Here is a 12,262-nt window from a genome sequence, read left to right as displayed (position 1 = left end):
ATGAAGTGGCACACACACAAGTTTGGTAGTTACAGTAGTAACCCTGGACACCTGCACTGTGTGTTGCTGCAAGACAGTCAGAACTAAATTTTGTGTTACATTATTATTAGTGACATGTTTATGTGATCAGTACAAAGTGATATGTTCTTGAACGGACCTTGAGGAGACAAAGTGGGTTCTAAGTAAAAAATATAGGGTGATATTTAAAAAAGATGTAGCAAACAAAGCTATAAGAAAGGCAATCATGCTGGTTGATGTCCATCTGATAGATAAACAGTATTTACTTCATACTTCTCTTATTTTGCTTTAAGACAACAAATTAATTAGGATGGTAAAAGTAAATGAGACACTGTGCATAAAGAAGTATTAATGTTCATGTATGTCAATTCAAATGTTGCACATAACAGACAACAATCTGGAGTGTCCTGGAATCACAGTGATATGACTGAATATCAAATGAGTTATAATTATTTACACTTCTTTATTTCAGAATTAATATACTGAAGAAATGGCTTATGATGATATTTTGAAGTATTTGGGAGAGTCTGGACGTTACCAAAAGCGTATTTATATCTTCTTCAGTTTGCCTGTGATATTTTGTGCTACACACGAAGTGGCAAATGTTTTCCTACAAGCTAAAACAAAACATAGGTGAGTGCTCTCATACTTATTTACCTATCATTGTGTACAAATGTTAACTCCTTCAAGTCTTTTTTTCCCGCCTTCACTACTTTTTGAGAGAAGAGAAATATTGGTAATGATGAAGTACACTAATGATAATATTCTTCTCGGGTATGCAGCCGGATCATAACGTCTTCATGACACAATATTTCCGCGGTCCATCTGGCCGCCATCTTCAGGTGAGAGTGCTGGTGCACGAACTCGCCGGAACTGACTTCCTAGCGCAAGCTGCGGCCCCTATATAGGCCAGCAGAAGACCCACAACGCGTGCGCGAGAAGGTCCCGTAACTGCCCTCTAGCGCAGTAAACATACCGCGCCGCCAGTGGTGGAAATAGGCGAAATCGAGATATCGCTGTCAAAAATTAAAAAACTTTTTATTCCGACGATCGAAACACAGACCGTTGTTTTTTGATGTCAGATAACACCGGGTCCCAAGTCTTACTTAAAAGATAGCCCTTGTCTCTATTAAGAAGATTGTCAGATAAACGAATCTCTATGGATTCTTTTAAAACACAGTCCCAATAGCGAGATGCAGGGGCAACCATTTGTGTCTTGTCATAGAGCATTCTGTGTCCTTCGGTGAGACAGTGCTCCGCCACTGCAGACTTCTCAGGTTGAAGCAGCCGTGTGTGCCGCTGATGCTCAACACATCGGTCCTGAATGGTCCGGATTGTCTGCCCAATATAAGCCTTCCCACAATGGCAAGGGATCTTGTACACGCCGGGCTTCCTCAAACCCAAGTCATCCTTAACAGAGCCAAGGAGCGCTCTAATCTTGGCTGGCGGACGAAAAATACTTTTGATGTGGTATCTTTTCAGAATTCTTCCTATCTTCGAGGAAATGCTCCCAGCAAAAGGCAAAAAGGCCACCGATTTGCAGGTATCTTCTGGTGGTTCAGGTGAAGGTCCATACTGGAAAGCACGACGGATCTGTTTATCTGTATAGCCATTCTGCTTGAACACAACCTTAAGATGGTCCAATTCTTGTGTCAAGCTTTCTCCATCTGAAATGGCATAAGCTCTTCTCGCCAACGTCCGCAGGATCCCCGTACGCTGGAACGATGGATGACAGCTAGAAGCATGCAGGTAACGGTCCGTGTGAGTAGGCTTTCGATAAACACTATGTCCCAGTGTCCCATCATCCTTTCTGTACACCAGAACATCCAGAAACGGAAGCTTCCCATCACTTTCCACCTCCATGGTAAACTTGATGCTAGGATGCAGGGAATTAAAATGATCTAGAAGGCGGTCAAGAGCTTCTCTCCCATGAGGCCACACCATAAACGTATCGTCAACGTACCTCCAAAAACAAGTTGGTTTTAAGGACGCCGTCTTCAGCGCCATGTCCTCAAAATCTTCCATAAAAAGATTGGCGACTATTGGGGACAATGGGCTCCCCATAGCCACTCCGTCAGTCTGTTCAAAATATTTGTCATTAAATAAGAAGTACGTCGACGTCATCACGTGGTGACAAAGCCTGGTTGTTTCCTCATCCAGTTTCTCACCAATTAATTGCAAGGATTCTTCCAGAGGAACCCGGGTAAAAAGCGACACGACATCAAAGCTCACAAGTAAATCCGAGGGACTAAGAGACAAGGACTTCAATCTCTGAATAAACACCATAGAATTGGAAATGTGATGTTCGCATTTACCGACGTGAGGGCCAAGAACAGATGCCAAATACTTGGCTAGATTGTAGGTAGGAGCACCCAAATTACTCACGATCGGACGAAGCGGGACCCCTTGCTTATGAATCTTTGGTAGACCGTATAATCTCGGTGGCACGGCAGCACCAGGACGAAGTTTTTTAAGAACGTCGTCAGGTAAAGAACTCTTCTTCAGCAGTGAAAGCGTCTTCCGTTTAATCCGTTCAGTTGGGTCGTCCTGCAATGTTCTGTATGCTGAGTCTTCAAGTAAGAGATCCATCTTTCCCAGATAGTCATCACGGGACAGAAGAACCGTTGCGTTCCCTTTGTCTGCTGGTAGAACTATCAGATCTTCGTCTTCTCTAATGGACCGGACGGCTGCCCTCTCGAGAGAGGAGATGTTACTCCGTGGAGGCGGCGCCCGCCGCAATGTATGTGAGACCTCTTGCCTAATCTCTTCAGCTTGGTCCTCCGAAAAACTGGACACTGCTTGTTCGACTGCGCAGATGATTTCGGTGATAGGCACATTCCTCGGTGTAGGGGCAAAATTCAGGCCTTTCTCCAACACTGACAGCGTGGCGTCGTCCAGTTCTTTACTCGTGAGGTTAATCACTGTCCGTCGACGGGTGTCGTCATCAGATGTCGTGGGTTGAGAAGAAAGCCGTTGAAACTTTGAAGACTGTTTCATGACAGCGCTCCTATGCGTCCAATCTGATAGTGCCCAAGAAGAAATATCCACCCATTCCCAGGATGCGTCCGACAGCAGCGACGATAACTCCAAGTGCAAAAAAAAGTAAATCCTTGGATATGAGATCCAGTTGTCTTCGAGTGAAGCGAATGCGCTCCTTGACTAAGGCGAAACTGGCACGCTTCTTGATGTTGTTGGCCGTTTTCGTATCAATAAAATGCACAAATCTAGCAAACTTAGGTATTACTCTCTCATCGCGGCATCTCAGCAAAAAGGTACAGCTGCCCATGCAGCTTCAACATAATACCACAGTTCATCATGAGTAGTGACTGGCATATTGTGATGAGCCAGTTGCTCGGCCACATGAAGTACACTACTGGCCATTAAAATTGCTACACCAACAAGAAATGCAGATGATAAACAGGTATTCATTGGACAAATATATTATACTAGAACTGACATGTGATTACATTTTCACGCAATTTCGGTGCATAGATCCTGAGAAATCAGTACCCAGAACAACCACCTCTGGCCGTAATAACGGCCTTGATACGCCTGGGCATTGAGTCAAACAGAGCTCGGATGACGTGTACAGGTACAGCTGCCCATGCAGCTTCAACATAATACCACAGTTCATCATGAGTAGTGACTGGCATATTGTGATGAGCCAGTTGCTCGGCCACCATTGACCAGATGTTTTCAATTGGTGAGAGATCTGGAGAATGTGCTGGCCAGGGCAGCAGTCGAACATTTTCTGTATCCAGAAAGGCCTGTACAGGACCTGCAACATGCGGTCGTGCATTATCCTGCTGAAATGTAGGGTTTCGCAGGGATCAAATGAAGGGCAGAGCCACGGGTCGTAACACATCTGAACTGTAACATCCACTGTTCAAAGTGCTGTCAATGCAAACAACAGGTGACTGAGATGTGTAACCAATGGCACCCCATACCATCACTCCGGGTGATACACCAGTATGGCGATAACGAATACACGCTTCCAATGTGCGTTCACCGCGATGTCGCCAAACACATATGCGACCATCATGATGCTGTAAACAGAACTTGGATTCATCCAAAAACATGACGTTTTGCCATTCTTGCACCCAGGTTCGTCATTGAGTACACCATCGCAGACACTCCTATCTGTGATGCGGCGTCAAGGGTAATAGCAGCCATGGTCTCCGAGTTGATGGTCCATGCTGCTGCAAATGTCATCAAACTGTTCGTGCAGATGGTTGTTGTCTTGCAAACGTCCCCATCTGTTGACTCAGGGATCGAGATGTGGCTGCATGTTCCATCACAGCCATGCAGATAAGATGCGTGTCATCTCAACTGCTAGTGATATGAGGCCGTTGGGATCTAGCACAGTGTTCGGTATTACCCTCCTGAACCCACCGATTCCATATTCTGCTAACAGTCATTGGATCTCGACCAACAGAGCAGCAATGTTGTGATTCGATAAACTGCAATCACGATAGGCTACAATCTGACCTTTATCAAAGTCGGAAACATGATGGTACGCATTTCTCCTCCTTACATGAGGCATCACGACGATGTTTCACCAGGCAATGCTGGTCAGCTGCTGTTTGTGTATGCGAAATCGGTTGGAAACTTTCCTCGTGTCAGCACGTTGTAGGTGTCGCCACTGGCGCCAACCTTGTGTGAATACTCTGAAAAGCTAATCATTTGCATATCACAGCATCTTCTTCCTGTTGGTTAAATTTCGCATCTGTAGCATGTCATCTTCATGGTGTAGCAATTTTAATGGCCAGTAGTGTATATACTGTGAAGCTGCTTGTGAAGAGATGTAAGCAGAACATTCTAGGGCTAACACCATACATCACACTTCACACTTCTGTGTTCGGATTTCGGAAAATACTTTCCCTATGCATTGTTTATTCCTACAAGTGATTCATAACCCATTGGTGAATGGCAATGTGCAGAATAAACTTGTTTCTTCCATGCTGAATCACCTACTGCAGTCATCTTGTATGCTGCAAACATAGCTAAACTAAGGTGCTTCCATAATTCCAGGCAGTGGCCTTTCCAATTAAAGTTGTGATCTATCCATGATCCCAAAATCTTAACACTTTCTACTTCTTGTATTTCGTTGTTTGAGAAGTCAGTTTTGTCAGAATTCTATAATAATCCATTTTCTGTGATTAGGCTGTCAGTTTTTCCAAGTACTGTATTTAAACAGCTGTATTTTCACTAAGGAGACTTTCTGTAGCTTTTATTCCTGTACTTGTATCATAAAGAAGGTCAAAATGTATTTATTATGATACTATGAGCAGAGAGCTGTTAGCAGCATTCCACGCCTTATCTTTCTAGGTAATGGCTCTCTTCATATAGGTTGCAAAATTAAGAGTTATTTTCAAGTTTCCTGCATTTCTTCATGACTTATGTTACTCACTGTGACAAAAAACTACAAATATTCTGCAATAATATTTCATTGCAATACAGTTCTGCATATATTATGTTGAAATATGATTTACAATGTAATGTAATTAAATAAAGTTTTTGCTGGTCACATTTTTTTTAGTATACTGTGCCATTTACTGTCTTATTGGAGTGTTGATGCATTTGCTGCTGATAAGGTGTTAAAATTACCATATCTGATATGGTTGTTCCATAAAGACCATAAAATATATGTAACTTGGACCCGCCAAGTTTGTTAATGTGTAAGAGTTATGAGTTTGATTTTTAGACAATGTTTCAAATGTCTGATTTCCTAAGAATTTAACCCTTACTTCTGCTGAGTTCATTACTTTTATTCAGGCAGAGAAAAATAAACATTTCAATGTAATTTTATAATTTCATTCCTATATTCTCAACTTCTTTCTTTAAAAAAGTTTGTATTAAAGGCGAGGTGATACACATTAAACATACACAAATCCAAGGCATAATAAACAATGGAACTCATACTTGAATAAAAAGTATTCTCTCTCTTTCTTGATATTATGAATAACTTGTACATTCTCCTATATGAGCTGTTGTTTTATATTTACCTCCCAAAAAAGGAACCTGTGCTCAAAAACTGTGAAAACATTTATTTCTGACTTATTTACTTTCCACTTAAAAATTGTGATTTTTACCAAGTGAATGTGTGTTATTAATGTGTTGTTAACAATATTAGGTGTGAGAGGTGTCTTTTATGTCACAAAGCTGTTATCATAAGCGAAAAAGAATAAAACAAAATGAGGGAAAATACTTCACACTTAACAAAAAATCAAATGATTTAGCATGCCCACAAACAAAAGAACATACACTGACTCTGTATGTACAGTAATTTTTACTTCAGACAAATATACAGCACAAAAACAGCTTGAAATATGTCATGCTTTTTTAAAAATAATATTTAATGTTATCAGACAGTTGTCAAATTGTGATTGCTATATTCTATACAGAAAATAGTAGTTAACAATTTTTCACTTTCGCCCAGGTGCCGTCTTCCTTATGAAATGGAAAATAGTACATATGTTTTGGCACCTGAGGTAATTAATATGACAATTCCATGGGATACTGCAGCAAAGAGATGGTCATCTTGTCAGCGGTTAGATGCAAATTTCACCCAAGAATATTTTGATGCAAGATTACCAACAAATAACACTGTGGATTGTGACAGTTGGATGTACGACACGACGACTTACAAGAGCAGTGCCGTAATGGAGGTTGGTCAGTATAATTTATGTCCTCGTAAGAGATCGTACAGTTTTCATGACTATTTATTCTGCAGTGAGGGAAAGCAATATGGTCCACAGATTTTAGAGGCAGAAGAGGTGCTGCACCAACTTTTTTGGCATTTGTATAAGAGTGATGTAATGTGAACATGTTGTCCACTGATTAGTGACTTGGAAAATGTTGGTGCAGTCAGCACAGCTGCCTGTGGTAAGTGATGGCTTTCTCCCTCACTGTAATCTGTAAACGATTACTATTGATTAATAAGCTTTGACTTTTCTTTCAGTTTAACCTGGTCTGTGAATATGCATGGTTAAGTGCAACTGCTGATTCAATGTTCATGGTTGGAGTTCTTCTTGGCTCTATAATATTTGGTGACTTGTCAGACAGGTAAATTGATGAAGCTGTGGGAATATAATAATTAAGCGCACTACATTAGTATTATTTGACAATATAATGTAATTGGATGGATAAAAAAATCTACTCCCCAAGCGACAGCAGAACATGCATATAAAGAAAGATTTTACTTATGCAAGCTTTCGAAGCAGTGGCTCCTTCTTTCTGCAGAAGGATTGTCTGGTAAGTCTCGCCTGACCTGGGGATCTGGGTGACTTTTCTGAACTCTACCCCTTTTCCTATACATCTCCAGTTCCTTTCCCTTCTCCCCTCTTCCTTCCTCTTCAATCCTTCTGCCAGAAGAAGGAGCCCTGTCTCTGAAACCTTGCATAAGTATAACCTTTTTTATACATGTTTTTCTGCTGCCACTTGGTGAGTAGATTTATTTATCTACCAAATTACTTTACATTGTCAAAAATTGATTATTTTCATTGCTACATTAGTATTAGTTGGTGTGATGTAGAGGAAAAATTCTTCCATGGTACTAACATGACTGAAATAATATACTATATTGCCTTCATCACTACTCTTGTTGTTAATGTGAGTGATAATTGTGCAAAAAATGTAAAACATAACAAATATGAAAGAAGCTGAAGTGTATGTTATATCTGTTCAATCAATCTGCCACCCATAGTGCACACAGTTTGAATGTGCTGAGTGAGGATATGAAGTGGTCAAAGTGGAAGTCAGGAAGTTTTCTTTAATAAGACTGGAGACTGTTATATTCTTTTTGCTTATTGAAACTGACAATGTACCAATACTGATAAACATTGTGTCAACAGGCAGTCGGTGTTAACTAAAAAAATAGTTTGTGCTTGGTTTAAAAAAACTGTGGGAAGTTGCATATATTACTTTCACTCATTCGTTCATCTTGAGCTATATATTTTATCATCATAGAAAACCTTCAGGAATGTGGAACAAGTCAAAGAACATGTTCCTACGACATGCAGAGTGGACAACTAGCATGATGTGAATTTTAAACATTGAATTTGTAATTGGGAGAACTGGTTCTTGAATCTGAGTTCTTTATTGTTACATAAGGTAGCTCCAGGTACATACCAGAATAGTACCTAATGAAGTGCTATGTTGTATTCCTTTCCCCAGTGTTGTCAGAACTATACATGTTCCTCAGATACACACACGTACTCTATCTCTCTCTCTCTCTCTCTCTCCTCTCTCTCTCTCTCTCTCTCTCCATAGAACATGCCCAGCACAGAAGTTGCAGTTTTGATAATTTTTTACTTGTGTCACAAAATGACCACTTGTCACAAAATAACCACTTAAAATGGATTTTTTTAATGAACTTTTCAGATTTGGGCGGAAACCAATTTTCTTCCTCTCCCTTGTCCTCCAGATAATTGGTGGAATAGGAGCTGCAGTACTGCCAAATTATTCTTCATATGTTGCAGCTAGAATGTTGATTGGTGCTACTACTTCTGGAATGTTTTTGGTAGCCTATGTTATAGGTAAGCATAAGTGTTAGTTAAATTACAAGAATATTTCACATATCAAATGGCAGCACACACTCGGATAAACACAAAAAAGATGGTTTAAAAGAACCAAGAATCCTTCATTTGAAACTAGAGATGAAAAGGTTGAGTATATTTATGCCTTTGCAACCAGCTGGAAAGTAGTGGCCTTTTCTATTTTTCTGTAACTGAAGTTAACTTTTAAGATAATTTTTCTTGAGATATTTAAACCCAAATTGCTGCACTTTATGTATTTCCGATATGCCATATAGTTTTAATATTTTTGTATCACACAAAATAATGGGAGCTATTATAGTACTTAACTTATGGAAGATTTTGAATAACTTTTTTTTTTAAATTCATTTTGCAGAAATCAATGCAGTTACCTCATTTTTCAGCAATGGAAATGGTTGGTCCAAGCAAAAGAATAGTTGCTGGTTTGTTGTGCCAAGTATTTGGTACAACTGGATACTTGCTGACTGGATTCTTTGCTTACTTTATAAAGGAATGGAGAATTCTGCAAACAGCATTTTCTGTTCCTGAAGTGCTTTTCCTATCATACTGGTGGTAAGGAAATAAGTACAGTGTTATGTTTTATACTCCTCAGTGATTTTGACCATATAGAGCCCTTTGACAAACCACTCTGAAGGTGGTGCAACCAGAGCTAAAATAATACATGACTGATAAAACTGGAGCTTTCATACCATAATATTACACACGGTGTTATTATCACATTACAATTAAAGTGAGTGAAAGTCCATATGATCACATTAGTTGTTTGTGGTAGTCCATTGAAAGACCTGTGACCTGTTTAACACCTTAAAGGTGAATCCTCACATGCATTTCTGTATAAAAGAATTACAATCTTAGTATAACAAAAATCATAAATGTTCTCTTTTAAAAAACTGTAAAAAACTTTCATGAGAAATGCTGTTCTGTATAGGTATTGTCAAATGCTGTAGTGTTAAATAAACTTACAAAACTTTTGTTAAGGTGCAAAACTGGTCTTGTATCTTTGAATGAGCTATGAGCTACAAGAAACAGCTAATGTGATCATATGGACTTTCACTCATTTTAATTCTAATTTGACAATAACCCCTTGTGTAATATGGTATGAAAGTTCCAATTCCATCAACCATATTTTGATGTATTGTTTCTACAGAGAAGCTTTCTGTGATCATTGGTGTCATAGATGGGGAAGTTCAGAAAGTTCTTCCATTAATTAAAAAAAAAACACTTTAATCCCTAGTTGATATATAATCCAGACTTGAAATATCTGTCTCAATAAACTGAGGAGTGTCCCACTTAAAATATTTTCTTTGGTGATTAATGTTATATGCTATTTGTTAAATTTGTTTGTCACTTTTGATTTGCACATGACTGTGTACATAAATTGATGAATAATCGTTTCAGGCAAGAGGAAAATTTCCTTTGGGTTTAATGTTGTGAGTCCACTGGTGTGAAACAGATAGCGGAAGTGCAACACAAAAATGTTTTTCACATTATAAGGGCACTTTGAAAAATAAGGCACACATGTTGTCCCACACTAACACCAGGAAACAAGAGTGGTAGAGTGTCAGAAGAAAATACATGTTCTAGGTTTGCTGCCGACAGTTCTCTCACCGTATGGATGACAAGTGTATCACAGTGTGCAGTGCAGTGGCATGGCAGGAGTTGAAAAATAGTATCATGTATCTATGTCACTTTGAAATGTAATGCAGCATTCAATAAAAATTACTTAGCCTGCTATAATAATGTGTGACTTACGTTTTGAAGTTCCCTCATGGTAATTCATTGTATAAAAATGGAGAAAGTATCTAGAGGAGGAAGTGGAGATCCCAATTATTAAAGCCAGCACCACAACAACTGTCTCATGTCAACAGAAAATTCTCGAAGAGATCACAGATTGTGTGTAGAACTAATATAACAAGATCAGAAAGGATCAATTATTTATTAAGTTGGTCTTTGAAGACTAATTAACAACTACTTCAGCATCAGATATTTCTCATGTGGTAACAACTGTGCTTGTACTGCATGTAAAATGCTCTCTCTCTTATGATTTGTATTTTGATTTTGTCTACTGTTGATAGGTATTTGGCACATTTTGTTCACTTTTACCATTGTCAGCATATGTTGTAGTGTCTGTTATGTGCAAGTACTACTTACCCAATATTTAGAGTCTTCTTGAAACTTATGATATTACTATTTTTCTATTAATCGTGTACTTATTTTTCATGACCAAGATTTCAGTTTTGTAGCCATTCCCAAGTGCATGTTGATTAAATGGTAAAAATGTCTGACCTGGCTGTGAAATGTTGTCATCGTCAAAACAAATTTCTGGTCTTATAAACTAATTGTATTATTACAGGATATGAGTACACATCGAAGATATATAATGTGACTGACAGTGTGCACAATGAATGTCAACAGCGAAGAAAAAGACAGATTGCTACTTACCGTAAAGAAGACAAAGTAAAATTGCAGACAGGCACAATTAGAAGACACTTCCCTAAAGATTTCGTCCACAGCCATTACCATAAAAGACAGACAGACACACACACACACACACACACACACACACACACACACACACACACACACACTCAAGCAAGCACACCTTATGCACACATGACCACCAACTCCACACTTCCCTAAAGATTTTGTCCACAGCCATTACCATAAAAGACAGACACACACACACACACACACACACACACACACACAAGCAAGCACACCTTATGCACACATGACCACCAACTCCAGCATGTGGGGCATTCCGGCTTTCTCGTGTGTATGTGTGAATGATTTGGTCTGTCTTTTACTGATAAAGGCTGTGGCCGAAACCTTTATGTACGTGTCTTTTAATTGTACCTCTCTGCAACTTGACATGTCTTCTTTATGGTAAATAGGAATTTGTCTTTTCCTACATTGTTGATATTCCTATGTGGAGTTTTGATTGGTTTATTGTACACAATGATAAACATTAACATACAGTGTGATGTATTTAACAGCTAATGTATTTCTGTGACCTACATTCATCCCTTCTGTTCGTGGACCCCAAAGTGATGAATGCTTGTCACAAGAATATATTAGCTATTAATACACCATACTGGGTGTTCATGTTTCTCATTGTACACAATGTAAGCCATAATATTATGTATCTTCGATTTGTACTCCTATCCTGTAATACAACAGCTGGTCTATAAGACCAGAAATCTGTTTTTTGGTGATAATTTGTCTCAGATAGGTTAGACATTTTCAACATGCACTTGATATGGATACAAAGCCAAAATCATGTTTGTGAGAAATAAATGAACAATTAACAGTCAAATGGCAGAAATTTTTTTCAAGAAATTCTATAATGAATGAAAATTGGAATTGCAGCCAATAATATTTCCATAAGTAGAAATGACTATATCCAAAAGCTATATAAGGGTTATGCACACATTCCTCATCAAACTTCTCTGATAACTAATAATAATCTTACCTTTATTGATTTTAAATGACATTAGCCCCCTTAATAGTGCAAAATTTCAAAGTTTGTTTGACAAGCAAAATAAGTGTATCATCTCTGAATCTTTCAGAGAAGAACATTATTTTGAGAGGAATTAAGATGAAAACACAGTAAAGATAAAAATATGAGCGTAATTTCATAAGTCATGGCAACTATGGTATATTAGGCAAACATGAGACATCACCATAAT

General features: G+C 38.7%; 1 protein-coding gene across 1 annotated transcript in view; it reads left to right on the top strand.

Annotated features, from left to right (window-relative positions):
* The first annotated feature begins 495 nt into the window (after positions 1–495).
* LOC124794433 (organic cation transporter protein-like) overlaps positions 496–12,262 on the top strand; it is a 41,637-nt gene continuing 29,870 nt past the window's right edge. Inside the window, exons 1-5 of the mRNA XM_047258095.1 lie at positions 496–651; positions 6,458–6,686; positions 6,980–7,083; positions 8,401–8,555; positions 8,957–9,125. Coding sequence (XP_047114051.1) covers positions 509–651; positions 6,458–6,686; positions 6,980–7,083; positions 8,401–8,555; positions 8,957–9,125 — 800 coding nt within the window. The 5' untranslated portion in view covers positions 496–508. The remainder of the gene's footprint in view (positions 652–6,457; positions 6,687–6,979; positions 7,084–8,400; positions 8,556–8,956; positions 9,126–12,262) is intronic.

Source organism: Schistocerca piceifrons, chromosome 1 (genome assembly GCF_021461385.2).
Source record: "Schistocerca piceifrons isolate TAMUIC-IGC-003096 chromosome 1, iqSchPice1.1, whole genome shotgun sequence".
NCBI lineage: Eukaryota > Metazoa > Arthropoda > Insecta > Orthoptera > Acrididae > Schistocerca > Schistocerca piceifrons.
This window is presented reverse-complemented; position numbering and strand designations above follow the sequence as displayed.